Source organism: Mus musculus, chromosome 9, assembly GCF_000001635.26.
Source record: "Mus musculus strain C57BL/6J chromosome 9, GRCm38.p6 C57BL/6J".
NCBI classification, from domain to species: Eukaryota; Metazoa; Chordata; class Mammalia; order Rodentia; family Muridae; genus Mus; species Mus musculus.
Genome location: NC_000075.6, coordinates 56218591 through 56239113, shown reverse-complemented (window position 1 = coordinate 56239113; position 20523 = coordinate 56218591). Strand labels below are relative to the sequence as shown.

The window sequence follows — 20523 nt, the reverse complement described above, 5'->3', positions numbered from 1 at the left end:
ACATGAGACCCTACCTCAAAAGTAAATACCTATCTAGATAGATACATAGATACAAAGATAAAGAAAAATTTAAAAAATTTTACAAGCTTCCCTGTAAGTTTATCTATCTTATCTCATTGTTAGAGGAGGTTGAGCCGTGATTAGAACCCAGAGCCTTAGGCACTCATGGCTCTGATGCTCTCAGTCATTACATTCTTGCAAAGCCCTGATGATGGGCTGTGAATTTCAATCATCAACTTTCAGACACAGAAGTAAAGACTTCAAAAAACGATAGTTACTTAAGAATCCAAAACTACAAATGTCCTGTGAGAAAGACTGATGGATTTCCATTGAGTTTAGCTCGGTGGTAGAACTCTTGCCTAGCAGTCACAAGAGCCTGAGTTCAATGCCCAGCACCAGAGGAAAGGAAAAAGCATGGGCTGCTTTCCTTCTCTTAAGTATATGATCCAGTTATCCAGGCTTCTTTTGGGACCCTGTTGTGTTGTTGTTGTTATTCTTATTTTTAAAAAACAAACAAAAAACTTCAAGTAAAATTATAATACCCAAAATTCACCAGATCTACCTAAAGTCTAATCGTCTACGGGACTTGCAGCCATTCTGAAGCTGTCCAGCTTCGTGATGTGTTTCACACTTTAACTATCAAATACATTTTGATGCACTTATCAACCACCAAAAAGGGAACAATCCACAGCAAAGTTAGACCTAGAAAAATAATTAGCTTCAAGCCTTCTGTAAGTGCTTCAGTAGCTCTGCGCTTGACCTTGTATGGTTTGATACCTGCTTACTTTTTCTGCTCAGGAGGAGTAATAGTTAAGGCTGATCCCATCAGTACTAGAAGCTGAGGGCTTGGGTTTCTTGCCATTTCCCCTGGTGGAACAAGTACGTAGGTGGCATTTGGAACTCTATTTTTTAAAGACATTCAGCAAGTCATCTGCATGCAGTTAACTCCCCCATTAGGTAACTTTTTTATGATTTAAAGCTCTAGTAACTTTTTTTTTTAATGATACCGTTGAGCTGGACATGGTAACCCATACCTGTAATCCTGGCACTTAGGAGGTGGACAGGAAGTTAGGAGTTCAAGACTGTTCTGGAAAACATGGGACCCTATCTTAAAAACAAATAGGGGTTAGGGATCAGAGAAGTGGAAATATGTGCAAATGCTGTGCAAACATTAAGACCTTAGTTTAAGTCCCTGGTGCCCACCTATGAAGCCATGTTGGGCCACACATGCCTGTAACCCCAGCACTACAGCGACAGGAAGCTTCCTGGGCTTGCTGGCCACCAGCCTCACCCCAGGTTTTGTGTGAGATCCTATCAGATGGAAACAAAGTAGGCCATTAGAGCGGGCCACCCAAAGGGCTGGTGACTTCACTCTGGATAGCGATCACATGGACCAAGGGTGAACTGGCCTTGACCTTCTTAATCTCACTCAATCTGAATTTTAGGACATGTCTACACCCAAAGCAATTTCCTGAAGAAGTGATAGAATATCCCTTTTTATTAAACCATTGACAGTCTTTGTTTCTTATGTCTGTCTTAAAATGTCTTGAAGAAGGGTCGCTGGTTGTCTTTTATGTGGGTGTGTCTGACTGCTTCATTATCTGGCTGGGATCTGAAGAATATAAGTTCGACTCTGTTGAAAGCCAGCTGATAACTTTAGGCCTCCTTCATTCACTTTGCAAGTAAGGACTATACATTGCTTTTTTAAAAGCTCAATCAAGACTCCCTTTACTCTACGTATTTTTGGCTTCCTTGTCTTTCTGTATTCTTACAGCCTAGCACATTATCTAAAACACACAGGAGGTGCTAAGAATGTGTTTGAATAAATGAGCTAAAAATGACTGCTGGGTTTGACTTTTGAAGATTCCCAGATGAAAGAAATCTGACTGTTCCCAGGAAAGTTCACATGAGAGACTTTCAACTCATGGTTTACGTGCTCTATTAATCTATTGATCCAGCTTGCTTTTCTACTATTGGACTTAATACATAAATTCCGTAATTAAGGAACAATATGAACTTTGCTTCAGTCTTCTACGGGTCTCCATAAGAGTCTGTCCACAAACTTCACTTCAGTTACTTTGAGCAAATCCTTAAAGCTTCCCCCTTCAAATACCAAAGCCAAACATCAAAGCCTGGGGCACATTGTCTGTCAGAAGGGAGGTGGGCCTCCATACACAAACACCTGCAACACTGGACTGCTGGTCTTGGTGTGAGTGTGGAGTACCATTAGACGTGCCCGCTCCTAAGAAGTCATTCTGAACAGCGCCTCACATCTATGTGCACAATCATCACTAGGCAGAAAGCATTGCATACACTGCAGTGTTAGTTATAGGAACCAAAGATGAAAGCATTGCATTTAAGGACTGTCAAGATGGCTCAGCAGAGAAAGGCACTTGCCACCAGGCCAGACAAATCTGAGTCAAATCCCTGGAACCCACATGGTAGATGAAGAGAACCAACTCTCCAAAGTTGTCTCATGGGCGTGCAAGACATGCACACATAAGCACATACACACCAAATAAATAAATAAATAAATAAATAATAAACACAATAAAATATTTTAGGAAGAATTGCTGTTAGGATTATCTGGAACTTTAAAAAAAGCTGAAGTTGACAGTTTTGAACATTTGTTTGAGCATTTGTTATACCTCCTATAATTGTAATTATTTCTATTAAAAGAAATGAATTTTTGCTCCTAAGTTAGTTGCATTCATATTTTAAAATAGGTTTTATATCTGAGAATTAGTTACTAGAGTACAGTATTCAAATTGCATAGATAACTTACCCCTAAATAAGTGATCTGTGGCTTTGCGGAGGGTTTCTGTAACAAGACTGTGCAGACATTGGACCTGTCAGCTGCTACACCACTGGCATTCTTTAAAAGTGCTCTATTTGAGGACCCATGCAAGTGGTCTCTGGAAGCCAGCCAGCTTTATTATTTGACAGGAAGTTGTACCCCATGGCTTGCCAGTTGTTGCTTCTATTTCTCTGTGCTCGTCCCCACCCCCAACCCACCCCCACCCCACCCCCCCACCCCCGCAACACAGTAAGAACAGAACGCTTGGCAGACGAGGTCCTTTCCTCCTAAGCTTCAGAAGCCTGCTGCTGGGAACAGAGTGCTGGCCCAGCCAATGAGAGTCCCTATTCCTGTGACAAAGCTGGTTAACAGTGGTGGTGTCTGACATCTATATAAAGAGCAGTGCGTGTCTCCGTGTTTGGACATGGATGTCTCTGAATTCCTTTCTCTTCCCACTCTTTGAGATAGGGATGTAGATTAGTTATGAGAATTGAAACTGTACTTTAAATAGGAAGATATGTACTGTTAATTGGAGCTATAATACCTCAATTTAGCAAAACAGTTGTTTAATACCAAATGGCTGCAGTTCCAGGTAGGGAGCTGGGAACAGTAGCATAGCCTGATCTTTTGGAGAGAAAGACATGAGGCTACTGTCCTTCGAGTCCCTGTGATCGTTTCTCTGTTCTGAAAGGTTAGTGAAAGCTTCTTTCTAGAGGAATCTAGGGCAAAGCACTGCATCTTTTACTAATAGAAAACTGGAGGCACTGAAGACTTTTTAGGAGAGGCATACGCAGGGCTAAAGCTCATTCTTCCAGCTCTGTATGGATTGGCTGGAGGCAGTGAGCTTGGTCAGGAAGCCATGCCTCCCTGTCTTGTCACTAAGGCGCGACCTGTGATCAAAGGACAGCTCCTGTTTAAATGTGTCATTATTTAGGGCCCTAAGACTTTAATGCTACCAGATCTCAAGCAAACACTTATTATGGTTTGTTCTTAATGTGCCTTTAGTATTTCCATCACTTATAATGATGTAATTACTATTTTAAGTTTTTCAGTATGCAATCATCTTTTAAAATATTTATTTTACAAATACCTTATTTCTTGTGTATTCATACCAACCTTGTAAGTTGTAAGAGCTGTCTGTCAATCATTTTCATTCCCAGTGAGTTTTAAACACCCTTGGAATTAGTCTCATTACATTTTCCCCTTCCCGTTGAGTTTTCATTATTTGCTTGGGGAAGGTGATGTGATACAGGGCTGTCTTCGTCTGCTGATCTAAAGGCATGTTTAAGTGGAGAGAGATTACAGCTAGAGTGCAGAGCTGGAGAAGACAGTAAGGTTTGAGTTTGGTTCAAGCCAAACATTGCCAGGGGGCTATTTTAGCTTATAGCAGGGCAAGATTTAGAATCAATCTCTCCCCCACCCCACTTTCCTTTCCATTTAGAAAGCTGGTATGCCACAAAAATGTGGAGTATGTGATGTTCTATCTGCTGCTGAAAACTGAGCTTTGGTGTCTGGATCCCAGAGACTTCAAGAAGAATGTGCTGGATTAAAAGTTTAAAATAAAAGCAGCTAAGATACCGGACTTTTAGGACATTGACCCAAATGATCGGAATTTGTGATGTCGTCCCCCTCTCTCTTTTTGGAGAAAATAAAGCACAAAAATACAAAGCACTTTGAGATCTAGAAGATAGCTTGACCTACTTGCAGAGACTGTGGTGTGCTCCTGGCTTCATTTAGAACAAGTTTCTGATTCTCTTGTGAGATGCCCATGGCTCCCATGAGAGCCCAAACTGCTATTGGAGGAGAGGGGCCACGTAGTTATTTTTATAGCTTGCTACTTGGGCTGTCTCTTTCCATTTGGAATAACGACCAGTTCTATTGGTTTTCTGCCCTTCAGTTCAGCAGACATTTACTCTACACATGCTGCTTGTCTGGTAGCACACGAGATTCTGGAAGGATGTATTTAAAAAAAAATTTTTTGGGCACACTATAAAAATGTAAGAGAGCTAAGAGAACACAGAAAGAAGTGGTGGCTTCCATTTTGAAGTGAAGAGCAGAGGATATCAGAGAAGGGCTGGACTGGGCCAAAGACAGAATACACCCTCACTAAGACAAAAATACGAAAGTGCGTGTGTTGGAATGGTGGTTAAACATACGTATTGCTTTTGCAGAGGACCTGAGTTCAGTTTCCCAGCACCCACATCAAGTGACTCACAACCACCTGAAATTCCTGCTCCAAGGGGCATTTGATGTCTCTGAGCTCTGCAGGCACTACACTCATGTGCACACACTAATTAAAAGTAAATGGAGAAGCCGGGCGTGGTGGCGCACGCCTTTAATCCCAGCACTCGGGAGGCAGAGGCAGGCGGATTTCTGAGTTCGAGGCCAGCCTGGTCTACAAAGTGAGCTCCAGGACAGCCAAGGCTGTACAGAGAAACCCTGTCTCGAAAAACCAAAAAAAAAAAAAAAAAAAAAAAAAAAAAAAGTAAATGGAGAGGGGGGAGAGAGAGAGAACAGGGGAGGGGAAGGGGAGGAGAGGGAGAGGAGAGGTAGAGGGAGAAGAAGAAGAGAGAACTCAACAGTTAAGAGCATTTGTTTCTCTCTCAGAGAAGCCAGGTTTGGTTCCCAGCACACATGGCAGTTTACAGACATCTGTGACTCTAGTTCTAAGATACAATGACAGGAGTAATTCATGTTGAAGAGTCACTAAGGAATAGTGGTCGATAAGACAAAGAACCTTGACCAGCTTGTACAAAGTCTGAACTTTATTCTGAAAATAGTGGCAGGCTGCGCCCTCAGCCCTCTTCCACCTGCCTGGCAAGCACCAAAGCACACAAGGCAGGCTGTGCCTTACTTCCCTGATTCTCAGATAACTTTTAGGAAGAACAATAAAGGCTCTTCTGGAACTCACAGTGCTACTCACAGCCACAAGTAATTCTGGTTTTCCTTATTTGGAGAAATGGTTAGAAAATGGCAGCCCATAAGACCTTTTCTAGGACCTGGATAAAAACTGGGTCATGTTTTCTATCTACGTCTGTCTTTCTACATACCTAGCCACTAATTCCCAGCCAGATTCTTGCTTAGTCTCGTGTATAAAAATAGGACACAGCCCCTGCCATCAGCGAGCAAACCCAGTATGAAATTCAGACGGTGACCCAAGAGCAGTATTTTATATATGCTTAGAGAAGAACATACACAAGGCATATCTGCATTCTAAAGGGAGGAGCAGTCAGTTTTGGGGGAATAGACTTAAACACTCCCCAGAGGCAGTGTTTGAACGTAAACAGGGAAGGCCAGGGATATAACTCAGAGTATCCTAGCATGTATGAGACCTTCGATTTGTACTACAGCAGGGAACAAATAACCCGAGATGAGACCAGTGAGAAACTAGATTCAGTTGTGTGGCTAGACCACATCTTGTGTACCATTCATTAGGTGATAAACATTTGTGCTGTTTCCACTTTGAAGCTGTTATGAATAATACAGTATAAGCATGTGTTCTGGTTTCTGTAGAGACATATGTTTTCTTTCCATTGGATATCTCTGTAGGAGTGCTTATGCTGGCGGATGTGGTGACCGTGTTTTACTCTTTGAGGAACTCTCAGGCTGCTTTCCAAAGTAGCTCTTCTATCTTAGATTCCTACTTGTAATGTATGATCATCCAGATTTCTCTACATCCTCACCAGTTGCCTACGGATATTATTACTGTTGTTTTATTCTTGTTATAATGATCCTAATAGATATGAAGTATTGTGGTTTTATGTCATTGTTTAATGAGTAGTGATGTTGAGCACCTTTCATATATGTATTGGTCATACATATATTATCTTTGGAGAAATGTCTGTGAATTTCTTGCTCTTTTTAAAGAGTTATTTATATAGTCTAATTGCAGGCTTCTTACCAAATATGCAATGTGTATTTTTTTTTCTTCCCTCTCTTGTTTTCCTTTTCATCTCTCTTTCCGCCCTTCCTTCCTCCCTCCCCCTCCTTTCTCCCTTCTGGTGTCTATCCAAGGTCTTGCTATGTAGCATAGCTATTCTCAGCCTCCAGAATACCAGATTTACAGGGATGTGTGACCATGTCTGAAATATTCTTTTTGCTTTCTTAAAGATGTTCTTTTTAAGGGTACAAGGTTTTATTTTTACTTTCACTTATAGCACACTGGTTGGTTTAGTCATTTTACACTGGGTGTTAGAACTAACCATTGCCCAACTCAAGGGCACGACCATTTATTTCTGTGCTCTGTCACATTTCTGGAGTGAGGCTATAGCTCAGTGGTAGAGCATGCTTGAGGCCCTGGGTTTTATCCCCAGCACTGAACAATGCAGAGTTTTATAGTTTTATCTCTTACATTGACATCTTTTGTGCATTTTGGTTTATCTTTGTGTATAGTGTGAGATATGGCTCCAACTTAGGTTTTGTTCTTGTCTCTTGTTTTCGGCATATGTGTATTCGCTTTCACAGCCCCGTCAGTTCTGTCTCCACTGAGTTATTTGGACAAGCTTTGTCAATATAGTTGACCCCTTAATGTAAAGGTTTCTTCCTGACCTTGCAAGCCGATTGCATTCACCTACAAGGTACCACACCATCTTGATTACTATAATTTTGTAATGAGCTAAACTATTTTTGGCCACTCTTAAGCCGCTTATGTTTCCACATGAATTTTAGGGTCCCCACATCAATTCTTCAAAAACTCCAACTGAGATTTTGGTGAGGATTACATTCAATCTGTAGGTCAGTTTGGGGAATATTTCCATCTTAACAATATTAAAGTCTCTGATCCATGAGTTTAAGTAGACTGCATAAAATTAGTCACTTTAATAATGTGACTGATTTTTAATAACACGACTAATTTCCATTTATCCTGCTACTTTTTAATTTCTTTCAACGATGTTTTATAGTTTTCAACATGCAACTCTTGCTTAATTAAATTTATCCTTTAATACTTTAGTCTCTGTTGCAAATAGGGTTATTTTCTTAATGTCAGTTTTACATTAGTCATTACAATTCATTATTGTATACTGAGTATTTTCTTGCAGTCTCACTAAGCTGGTGTATTAGTTTCTTCTTTTTGATTGTTAGTGACAGGTTCTCATACAGTTCACACTGGCCTCAGACTTAGTGTAGCTGAAAATAGCTTTGACCTCTTGTTCCTCCTGCCTTCATGCCTTGAGTGCTGAGATTATATGTGTACTCCACCTCATTCAGTTTAGTCATGTGCTGGGAATTGAACCCAAGCCACTTTGCATGCTAGCCAAGTGCTCTACCATCTCAACTAGAGCCCCAGCCCTGGCATATGATTTCTGATAGATATTCATATGGTTCCTTTTGCTTTTCAGAATACAAGATTATACACAGAATAGGTTTGCTTCTTTCTAACCTGGATGTTTTTATTTGTTACTATTTCCATGGCTAATGCTTGAGTATTATATAGAATAAATATGGCAATAACAAAAGTCCTCGTGTTACTGACATTAAGAAGGAATCATCTAGTCTCTTGTCACCAACCATGATATTAGCTCTTGGTTTGACATAGATGCTATCAGACCGAGAAATGATGGTGTATGCTTTTAATTCCAGTACTTGGGAGGCAGGTGGATCTCTCTGAGTTTGAGGCCACTCTGTGAGTGGATCTCTACAGAGTGAGTTCCAGGACAGCTAATGCTACACAGATAAACCCTCTCTCTCAAAACAAAAACAAACACAAAAAACAAACAAACAAAACCAAGGGAACAAACAAAAGAAGCTGTCAGCCTGAGGATGTTCCCTTCTGTCCCAATTTGTTAAATGTTGTCATGGGAAGGCATTAGATTTTATCAGATATCGTTCTACAATTTTGAAAAGATCATACAAGATTCCTTATTTTCTTTATTTTGTTAGTATAACATACTGATTAATTACAAGGTGTTAAGCCAACCATGCATTCTTTGGCTAAACCCAGTTTGTTATGGTATATTATTGTGTTTATGATGTTTAAAGTGTTGCTAGGTTCTAGTGCTTAATGTCTTATGGATTTTTCACTTATATTCATAAGTAACATTAGTCTCTAGTTTTTTTGGATGTCTTTGGTTTGGTTGTCTAGGTAACATTGCTTCTACAAAATTCAAGCTCTTCCCCTGAACTTTTTGGAAGTACTTCAAAGAATTGGTAATAATACTTTGGTTTAATTAATATTAAGCATTTGGTAGCATTCATCAGGGTTTCTATCTAGCCCTGAGTTTTTCTTCATGAGAAGTTAGTTAGTTAGTTAGTTAGCTAGCTAGCTAGTTAGTTAATTAGTTGATAGTTAGTTGTTTGCTAATAAAGGTTAAACCCAAGGGCTGGCGCATGCTGGGCAAGCACTGCACTAAGCCACATCCTAGCCAGAAAGTCTTTAAAATCCTTGCTCTTTTAGAGCTATATATTCTTTCCTTTATTCTCTCCCTCTTCTTCCCCTTCCCCTCCCTCCCCCCACTGCCATGCATTCTCTCTGTATGTTTTTGATTGTGTTTAATGCAGCTCTCTTCCATATAAAAACACTGTTATGTGTTGTTAATGGAGAGAGGAGACCCTTCAGTTTGCTGTATATATGTGATAGTTTATTTAAACTCCTAGGTATTCTTTTTTTTTTTTTAGATTTATTTATTATTATATGTAAGTACACTGTAGCTGTCTTCAGACACACCAGAAGAGGGAGTCAGATCTTGTTACGGATGGTTGTGAGCCACCATGTGGTTGCTGGGATTTGAACTCTGGACCTTCGGAAGAGCAGTCAGGTGCTCTTACCCACTGAGCCATCTCACCAGCCCACTCCTAGGTATTCTTAATCAAAGTACTATATATAGAAGTAGAATTAATTATCATCACAGTTTACATTGATTCTCACCATTGATATTTCTTCAAGGATATGACTTTAGCAAAACAAGCCAGCATGCATTAGCATCCTCAGAAGCATCTTTATCTGTGACTTTCCTCGTTGCTGTGACAGTGCAGATCATGGAGGACAACTTTGTTTTGGCTCACAGACTAAGAGGACAGTCTATCTTGGTAGGGAAGTCATGGCATATCTGACATATGAGGCAGCTTGCATCTGCAGCCCGGAGGGAGAGATGAATGCTGGTGTTCAGCTCACTTGCTTTTCTTCTATTCAGTTCAGGATCATAGCCCAAGGTATGGTGCTGCTCACATTTGGAATGGCTCTCCCCACCCCAGTTAGCCTCATACAGACATTCACAGCTATAGCCAAAGGTCTCCTAGGTGGTTCTAGATAATATCAGGTTGATAATATTAACCCTCACACCACCCACTTACCTGAACTCTGTATGGTTATAAGTGGGAAAATGTATTTATTTCCTAGGATTGTTGTAATAAAGCACCTTAAATGGGTTGCTGAATACAACAGAAACTTAATCTTTGGCAATTATGAAGTCTAGGGACTGAACTGAAACTTCTGCCCGCAAAACCATGCTTCTTTTAAGACACTGAGTAGAATCTGTTCTTGCCTCTACCTGGTATTTAATGATGGCCATCCATCTTCGGCATTCCTGGTTTACAGTTAAATCATTTCTGTCTCTGCCCCTGTCACCACATAGTGGTCTCCTTATTTGTCTTCACACTGCGTTTTCTTCTTATTAGGATACCAGCCACTTTTGATTGGAACGTTTTCTAACCTCAACTTTATCATATGAGCAAAGACTCGATTTTTAAATGAGGACTTATTCATAGATACCAGGGGTTAGGACCACAACATAACACAATCTATAACCAGACATTATGTTCTCCCTCTATCTCTTGATTAAAGGCCTCATTTTAAAAACATGACTAATACTAGTACTCTTGTAGAACTTTCATGACATATTTCTATCTTTAGAAAATAATGTCTTCTCTCCATTATGTAAGAAACAACATTGAACCCTTGTGTGTTTTGCCCTCTAAACATAACCATTAGATCCATAAATTATATGTGCATATATGTAGTGTCAGGTGCTATATACAATGTAAAATTGGAATGATACTACAAAAAACAGAAGAATATTTTGTCAGGCTTTGTGCAGTGGTCTCATTGCTAGTTTCAATTCTGTTTTCATTAGGACTCCCAGGTATTTTCTTGATCCACAAGTACTGTCATCTCTATTGTCACATGCAGATGTTTCTAGTGTCTCTCCTTTCTATTTCTGTGGTGTGGTGACGGCTAACAATATTATTGGAGACAGGACTGTAGAATCTGGATTCCTTTTGAAAACAAAGCTCACCACCTAAACCCTGACAGAGAAATGCTGAGACATAATTCAATTTTGTTACTCCAGTCGAGCTTTGGATTCATACCTTCAATGTTCAGGCATTTGTTCCTTGGCTTCACATTTCATTTCAGTGAAAGCACTGACGATTGTTAGATTCCCCATGCCTGTGTCATGCATTCCTACTTGTTTAAGTTATGAAATGAGGCTGACACATTTGATTCATTCTCTTCTTCTTTCTTTAAAAACAATGCAGGACAATCTCGAGCAGCTATGATACCTCCCAAGCATCCACGGCATCCCAAGGGAGCGGTGGATGATGCCATTGCCTTTGGAGAGAAGACAGACCAAGAAGGACTGAATGCTTCCCAACCCACACCACCCCCACTGCCAAAGAAAATGATACGAGCCAATACCGAGCCCATCTCCAAAGACCTTCAGAAAGCCATGGAAAGCAGTCTTTGCGTCATGGCTAATCCCACCTACGATATTGATCCCAACTGGGATGCCAGCAGTGCTGGGTCTTCTATTAGCTATGAACTCAAGGGACTAGACGTTGAGTCTTATGAATCCTTGGAGAGACCTTTGCATAAGGAGAGACCCGTTCCTTCAGCAGCAAACAGTATCTCCAGCCTAGCCACTCTCAGTGTTAAGGACAGATTTTCTAACAGTATGGAGTCACTCTCCAGTCGACGTGGTCTCTCCTATAGACAGACTCGAAGCATCCAGAAGCCACAGAGACAAGCACTTTATCGAGGACTTGACAATCGGGAGGAAGTGGTGGGTAAACTCCGAAGCCTTCATACAGATGCCTTGAAGAGACTGGCAGTTAAATGTGAAGACCTCTTCATGGCTGGGCAGAAAGACCAACTCCGCTTTGGAGTAGACAGCTGGTCAGACTTCAGGCTAACCAGCGACAAACCGTGCTGCGAAGCTGGAGATGCGGTTTACTACACTGCCTCGTATGCAAAAGATCCACTCAGTAACTATGCAGTCAAGGTAGGAAAATACTGAAAATCTCTCCTTAATATTTCCTTCTTTTGTCTGGCCTTGAACTCACTATATCTACTAGGCTGGCCTCAAACTCATAGAGGAGCTCTGCCAGCCTTTTTCTCGTGAGTGCCTAGCCTTACCTTAATCTTAGTCAGCACCTTGTCACCAAAGCAGATTCATTCTTCCTTCCCACTTTCTCTCTTCCATTGTGTGAAAGGGAGTGAGCCTCCTATATTAGCAGGTGGTCTAATAAGCAGGTTTATTACTGAAGGGAAAAATAGACACTAAGGGAATATGGGAAAGCTAACATTCTGTGGCAGTCTGGAAGCACTGAGATCAAATACCTGACAAGAATCAGCTTCATGGATGGAGGGTCAGTTTTGGCTCCCGGTAGGGTAGGATACAGTCTGTCACAGTGGGGAAAGCATAGCAGGGTTGGCTGGTCACATTGCTTCTCAGTCAGCAGAGAGGGAGTGTTGATGCTCAAATAACTTTCTCCCCGTTTTCAGTCCAGGGCCCTAGCCTATGGGACCCTGCTGCCTGCATTCAGGGTGGGTTTTTCCTAGGCTTTTAAACCTTTCCACCAACACCCTCATAGTCATGCCCAGAGGCATTTTTCTGTGGTATTTATAAATTCCTTCACATTGAGAATGAACTATGAACTATCACAGACTTTAACTCAGAGTCTTCCTAGAAGAAATGAGCCTTGGCAGTTTGCAATGGTTACCTAAAAATACCGAAGCCTGTGATGTCCCTTCATGCCATGTTTCTGTCTTTATTCTCTACCAAGTAAAAGATCCTTGCTTACCCCTCCTCTGTAGCTTGTGTGCTTCCTGGGAAACAATTTTATAGAGAAGGAAATTCATATTCCATGTTCGCGTCATGCTCATAAGGGCCTTTTTTTCCCATTTGACACCTGAGGAAGGTTTTGCTCAGTGAGGTAACTAACTCGCTTGAGGTCACACAGCGAGGAGTAGAGCTAGAATTTACTATATCAGGCCAGCAACATGGCTCACTGAGCAAAGATGCTTGCTTGCTACAGGCCTGACGACTGAGTCTGATGACTTCAGTTCCTGGGACCCAGAGAGTGGAAGGAGAATATGGGCTCTTGCTCATGAGTGCTCCCCACCCCCTCTCTCAAACACACACACACACACACACACACACACACACACACATACCCCTCAGATATTTCTGACTATGCAGCCTATACTTTACCGTGTTGTGTATTGCTTTTTAAACATATGTCAACCATTCCAGACAGCCCACTACTTTGAGATACCCAGGCTACTTGAGACATTGAGGATTCTTGTCCAGTTATACTCACTGCAACAGTCCACAACAGGTCCTATAAGAGGAATAGCTTTGGTGTGTGCTATGAACTCCCAAAGACTTGCCTTCTGATCCTGACTTTACCATCTAGTAGTTTTGTGGGTACCAACAGCTGTCTTTGGGGCTGTTTGATAAGTGAGCTGCCTTTGGCTTCTTCCGTACTTCACAAAAGTTAGAGAGAATTAAAGTCTTTGGGTCTCCTAGATGGGTTCCTTTTCTTTAGATGTTTAAGTGGTAAGCCATGTACTTTATGGGACTACGGTGGTGACCAAAGAGATAAGGCAAGTGAAAGGTGCTAAGAGCACTCTCTCAGTATAATGCTCTCACTCCCACAGCCTGCTTTCACTGCTTCTATTCACTGGTTCAAAACCAATTAACATATCTAAATGACTTTTACCTGTTCATTTAGCTTACAAAGACCAGATGGTTTCTTAGTAAATGAATGGGTAAGGTAAACAATTGGCCTTACTGTGGTATCAAGACATCCATGTTTAGACCAGCTCTTCAGCTGGCTTACATCTGCAGTTTCCCCACCTCCACCTTTCACTGTCCTGACCTGCTGCTGCAGCCCACACTTTTAAAATTAAACCAAGGGATAAACTGTAGAGAGAAGATATGGACTCAAGTTAATATATTACTGTTGAGTATAAAAAGGCATTGTGAGATTCTGTGTAGCTCTCAAGAGCTGTTATATCAATTGGGGTTATAGTACCTTATCTATCTTGGGTCTTTATTGCTACAAGATCACCAATGCAGAATGAGTACCTATTTCAGAAAGGGGCATAAAACTATCTGTTCTTTCAAAACAATTGAGAAGTGGGGCTTGACTAACTTTATGTATTATTGCCACACAGTCTTGTCTCTTTCCTAAATCAATGGTGTAGTATTGATTTCTTTGCTTGTAATAATACAAAAGCAATCTCAAAAGAACAGGTGGCAAGTGATTATATACTGGTAGTTGTTGGCAGGTTTGGGAAAGGGGGCTTTACACTAAATACTGAATATAAATGTCTCTTTGAAGACTTTCTGGGCATTTCCAGAAGTACCTAATGGATTTACAGTCTTAAAGTGATAAATTCTAAGAACTCTGAGACCCCTGCATTTGCAGAGATGAGCAAATGAAACAAATGGTTGGCCCCAACAACCTCTTTACTGTTTGTCTTCTTAAAATACCCCTTCCCATATTAGTGAATTTAGAGTAGCCTAGTAGGGCTTCTCTCTTAAAATATTGCAACACAAGTCCACTTGAAAGGAAAAGGATCTACCTACTCCACATTCACTGCAGTGGTAAGCTATTGAAATAGTTACTTTGTGTCAGGTTTTTCAGGCTGCCATAACAGAATATTATAGATTAATTAGGTGGCTTAAATAGGTTGTGTGTGTGTGTGTGTGTGTGTGTGTGTGTGTGTGTGTGTTGCTGGGAATTGAACTTAGGGTCTTGTGTGTGCTGGACAAGCACCTGACTGCCAATTGAAACCACTGGTCCAACAATAGAAATTGATTTTCTTATGTTTCTAGAAGCTGAGAAGTCCAAAGTCAGAGTTGTAAGTTGGTTATTTTTTGGTAAGGACTAGTCTCTCTGAGTCCTCACATGTGATGAGTGTCACTAAGAGGGCTATCTTTTCTTAGAAAGACACTGGTCCTATTGTATTCAGGTCCCAAACTATATGACTTACTTAAGTATCTCTCTCTTTGTGAGCTGTATCTTCAGATATGCCCTCATTGCACTTCAGAGTTTCAGCGTCTAAATGAGGAGACACAATTCAGTCCATAGGATTCTACCTTCAGTCCCTCCCTCTCATGTCTCTATCACAGGCATTTGGTGTATGTGCTTGGCTGAGGAGCCAATGGGGCGAAGCTACCATCTGTGGGATTATGACTGAACGCCTCTAAGTCAGAATCCCGCCCAGGCGGAACGATACGGCAGCGCCGAAGGAGCCTCGGTTGGCCCCGGATAGCCGGGTCCCCGTCCGTCCCCGCTCGGCGGGGTCCCCGCGTCGTCCCCGTCGGGACCGGGGTCCGGTGCGGAGAGCCGTTCGTCTTGGGAAACGGGGTGCGGCCGGAAAGGGGGCCGCCCTCTCGCCCGTCACGTTGAACGCACGTTCGTGTGGAACCTGGCGCTAAACCATTCGTAGACGACCTGCTTCTGGGTCGGGGTTTCGTACATAGCAGAGCAGCTCCCTCGCTGCGATCTATTGAAAGTCTGATTATTTCCTTTTCCCCAGTGTACAGTTACCCTTGTAAAAGGCCGTAGGTCCCTCTGGGGAAGAACTGGAGAAAGGGTAACAGCCCAACTGCCTTAAAAGTCTTATTCCCAAGGATCAACTCTAAAGCCCTTATTTAAAGCCTCATCTACATGTTCTCTAAATGAGATATGAATGAAACTTAAGGTATGATTCAACTTACTGCAGCGTTGCTATCTGATATCTGGGTAAAGCTAGACAACTTATTTGCTTTCCAAATACAGTTGTGCAGATTCCATCCTGAAATATGAGAAATCAGAGGCAAGAGAGAAAGGAGAGCTGGGTACCAAAGTCCAAATCTAGCAAGTCTCAGATACCCACCCGTAACTCATAAAGATGCTCTCATTTGATGCTCTCATTTGATACTCTGTTGCTCATATAGTGCCTCAAAAAGACTCTCTACCCTGAGGCACAATTTATTTTCCCCTTAACTCTCTAAATCTAGAGAAACAGGCTAATCATTTGTTGACACCTAAAAGGAAACAGCCCTATCCACTGGTCCCTTATTAAGAAGAACAATATTGATTTTTTTTAAGTTGTTTTTTTGTAATGTATATGTGGCATGCTCACGCCCCCACATGAGTTTGTGCGCAGTCCGTGTGTGTGTGTATGAGTGCCTGCAGAAGCCAGAAGAAGACACTGAATTCCCTGGAACTGGAGAGTTACAGATGGTTGTGAGCTGGCTGATGCAAGTGCTGCTAACCTCTGAGCCATCCCTCCAGCAGTAGTCTTGATCTCTTTATCACCTCCATGGCTTTCTTCCTTTTCCTTAATGAATAATGCACATGAGCAGCCAAAGAGCTCCATGGGCCAGGCCAGGAGAATTCAGAATATCCTGGAGTCTTTCCACACCCTTCTACTCTGCATCTGCTTCAGACAAAACTGCACCCAAACTGACTCTCTCCACTCACATGGCCTTGTCCTCATCTGCCTTCTGCTGAGATCTCTTGATGGAATGGCTGTCTAGCACACACCCTTCGTGTCCTGTAAAGAACAAGTTTTCAAGCCTGGTGCAGTGGTTCACACCTGTAGTACTAGCACTGCAGAGGCAGAGGCAGGAGAATCAGGAGTTCAAGCCATCCTCAACCCAGCTTCCTAGAGTCTGAGGCCTGCCTAGTAGGCTACTTGAGATCTTGTCTCAAAACAAAACAAAAGATTAAACATCCATGCCTTTTACACTATGAGCAGACCAAATAGCCTGCATCTCCTTTCCCCTTTGCTATTGTCCCGTAAGCAGTAAGGAGAAGCCAAGGTGTTCCTTCACTGCCTGACTTGAACATCCCAACTAAAAATCCCATTTTATCTCTCATACAATTCTTTCCTTAACAAACCACGAGGGCACAGTGCAGTTTCCAATTCTCTACCACTTTATGACATGGGTCCCCTTCCTGGGAGTTTCTAATGATGTGTTCTTCATATCCATCAGAGGCCTCAGCACTATCTCCTTTAACATCTGCATTTGCTAAAGTTGTCACTTCACACTTATCCAGGGTTTTTCTAACATGCATTTTAAATGCTTTCAGCATCTACTTAGTTCTAAGGCTGCTTCTGGAAAATTCTTAACTATTGTTGGAATGGCACTTCCACAGTTTTTGTTTACTTAAGCTGATAGGAAAACTGTCATAGACTCCATAACTTAATTCTCCAAATCTAGAGTCTAGAAAACCCAAGGTCAGGGTTGTGGCTAGCTTGATTTCTGGTGAAGGTTTCCATAGGCATCAGAGACAGCCACCTTTCGATGCACTTGGCATCACAGAAAAAGCAGCTGAGCCTGCAGGTGTCTCTCTACTATGAGGATATCCCTGACATCAGATCAGGCTCCCGCTCGTAACTTAACCGTGATCGTCTCCTTATAGCCCTTGTCTCTCGGAGAACGATACAATCCATAACTGGTGTCGATGTTGCTCTTTGTTCTAAAATGACTGGTTTTAACTTGGAACTTCTACTGAATTTGAAGATTTTTTCCTATCATTTATTCTAATTTTTCTTCATCATGAATAACTTTATTTGGATTTATCTTAAACTAAAAGGCATTTTAATGCAGAATAAAGAGCTTTGAAGTCATCTGGGCCCACGTTCTGAAAATTCTCTGTATTATTAAAGAGGTCAAGGAACTTCTTTTAGTTTTTAACAGTAGAAACTGACTGCCATGCCTACCTCATAAAATTGTTATAATGCACATGGCTAGGTGGTGAAACTGCTTTCATAAACTATGGAGTGCATGTAAAATACAATGAAATAATGTATTGTTGGAGGCAGGACAGGAATAGCAGTCCACACTGTATAGGTTACTCATTAGTATTCTTGAATAGTAGGCACTAGCCTCAGCATATTTAGATAGGTTCTATACTTAGATATTTCCTTTCTCATTACTTCAAAGATGTAAACATCCTTTTTTCTTAAGATTATAACAGAATGCTACAAAATGTAGCAACCTCAAGAATTGCATTGATATCAAAATTAGAAACAAATTAAACTCCTGATATTAAGAAAACAGTTTAATAAATTAAAGCACATTATCCCAATTAAATGTTTGTAACCATTATAATTGGTGACTATAAAGACTATATAAGATGAAAAATGTTTATTTTAAATTGTCCTAGAATACCAAACAATAGGAACACACCTTTGTTTAAAATGGTCTATAGAAGTAGTCCGTTAAATCCAATGTGAGAATGATGGTCATTAAGGGTGACTTTGATTTTGTTGAAAGATAATATTGTGATTGTTCAGTGGCAGGAGCAGACTAGAGCATTTGAGGTTGTAGATCATCACATGGAGGTGCCTAAAAGCACAGGTACCCTTAGTTAGCCTTGTTACTCACCTCTGTTGTCCTGTCCTCTAGCATAACTTAGAAATAGCTCCTGGAGGGCATCATCCTGAGTGAGGTAACACAATCACAAAGGAACTCTCACAATATGTACTCACTGATAAGTGGATATTAGCCCAGAAACTTAGAATACCCAAGATATAAGATACAATTTGCTAAATGCATGAAACTCAAGAAGAACGAAGACCAAAGTGTGGACATTTTGTCCCTTCTTAGAATTGGGAACAAAACACCCATGGAAGGAGTTACAGAGATAAAGTTTGGAGCTGAGACGAAAGGATGGACCATCTAGATCCATCCCATAATCAGCTTCCAAACGCTGACACCATTGCATACACTACCAAGATTTTGCTGAAAGGACCCAGATGTAGCTGTCTCTTGTGAGACTATACTGGTGCCTAGCAAACACAGAAGTGGTTGCTCACAGTCAGCTATTGGATGGATCACAGGGCCCCCAATGGAGGAGCTAGAGAAAGTACCCAAGGAGCTGAAGGGATCTGCAACCGTATAGGTGGAACAACATTATGAACTAACCAGTACCCCCCCCCAAGCTCGTGTCTCTAGCTGAATATGAATCAGAAGATGGCCTAGTCGGCCATCAGTGGAAAGAGAGGTCCATTGGTCGTGCAAACTTTATATGCCTCAGTACAGGGGAACGCCAGGGCCAATAAATGGGAGTGGGTGGGTGGGGGAGTGGGTGGGGGGCCGTGTGGGGGATTTTTGGGATAGCATTGGAAATGTAAATGAAATAAATACCAAAAGAAAGAAAGGAAGGAAGGAAGGAAGGAAGGAAGGAAGGAAGGAAGGAAGGAAGGAAGGAAGGAAGGAAGGAAGGAAGAGCGAGCTCCCACTTCATGTTCCTCGGCTTTTGCACGTGCTGGCTCTTCTGTCTGCACTGCCCTTCTCGTGGGAGACAGTGTGACTCAATGAAGAATTTCAGCCTTCTGATCTACAGATGACCTATTCCATAGCCACCTGAGGGGTCCTCACTAACAGAGCCATCTCCTTACCTACAGAATCAGAATTGCTGGCAGTGAGCTCTGGAAAACCACATTTGTAGCAGCAACCCCCACGGTGGTTTCCATATAGAATTTTTGAGGCCTTTTGACAAAGTAGTTAAGAATGAGGTTTTAAAGTCAGAAGAACTTGGTTTACCTTAAAGTTCAGTTGCAAACTGGCTATGTTGCTTTAGCCTTGTACATGCTTTTTCTAAGTCTAGTGTCTCTCTGTAAAGTAGAAAACCGTTTACTCTTAGGTCTTATATTTAAGACTTACCCATCTTCCCCTGTCACTGTAGCCAGGTGTATAACAAGAAGCTCCTTAAGCTTAAGCGGGGAGGACTTATTTTGACTCACTGCCTGAGATTTCAGTCTGTCATGGAGGGAAGGCTTTATGGCTAGAACAACTTGTGGCTCTGGTGGCAGAAATATGATGCTATTTCCTCACATTTCACCAAACCAGAAAACAGAGAGAGGCTAGAAACAAGACTGGGCTATAATCCTCCAGGCTCATCCCCTAGTGACCCACCTCCTGCAGTGAGGCCCTCATGCTACAAGTTCTGCAACTTCCCAGCTATTGCCATGTGCCAGTGCAGAGAGCCGAGCCTCTCTGTGCTCATCTCCTTAGCCATGAGAGCTGCTCTTGCCCTAGCCTCCTTACGCAGCTCTAACCACTTCCAGCCAGTGACCAAATATACCATGTCATAGGCCACATGCCCATGTGAAATTTCCTGTCTTGAAATTGGTTTTGTTACTTTTTAATTCATCTTTACCCAAATTTTGGGGACATAGGCAGAATATAACCAGATTAGCCATGGGGCCCCTCCCACTATAACTTTCACTAAAATCATTAATTTTGCATTAACCCCCCCTGTTTGAGTCTTCATTATAATCTGTCTTATTTAAAGAGTTATGTTTTTGGCTTTCTCACTGAATTACAAGCTCCATGAAGGCAAAGACTTGCCTTATGCATATGTATTGATGTAAACCCACAAAAATATCATGTTTTGTATTGTTTCTTCTGAAAGGTCACAAAATATTTTACCAAATGTCCATTATTATATATTGTACTAGATTCTAAGCCATGGTCCTTGCAGTAGATGTCAAAAGTAAT

At 41.6% G+C, this 20523-nt stretch overlaps 1 protein-coding gene across 3 annotated transcripts in view; it reads left to right on the top strand.

Annotated features, from left to right (window-relative positions):
* Peak1 (pseudopodium-enriched atypical kinase 1) overlaps positions 1–20523 on the top strand; it is a 217097-nt gene that overhangs the window by 179109 nt on the left and 17465 nt on the right. For all 3 annotated transcript variants that reach the window (XM_006511168.4, XM_006511167.4, NM_172924.3), the window contains one exon: positions 11270–12012. In XM_006511168.4, the coding sequence (XP_006511231.1) occupies positions 11270–12012 (743 nt within the window). The remainder of the gene's footprint in view (positions 1–11269; positions 12013–20523) is intronic.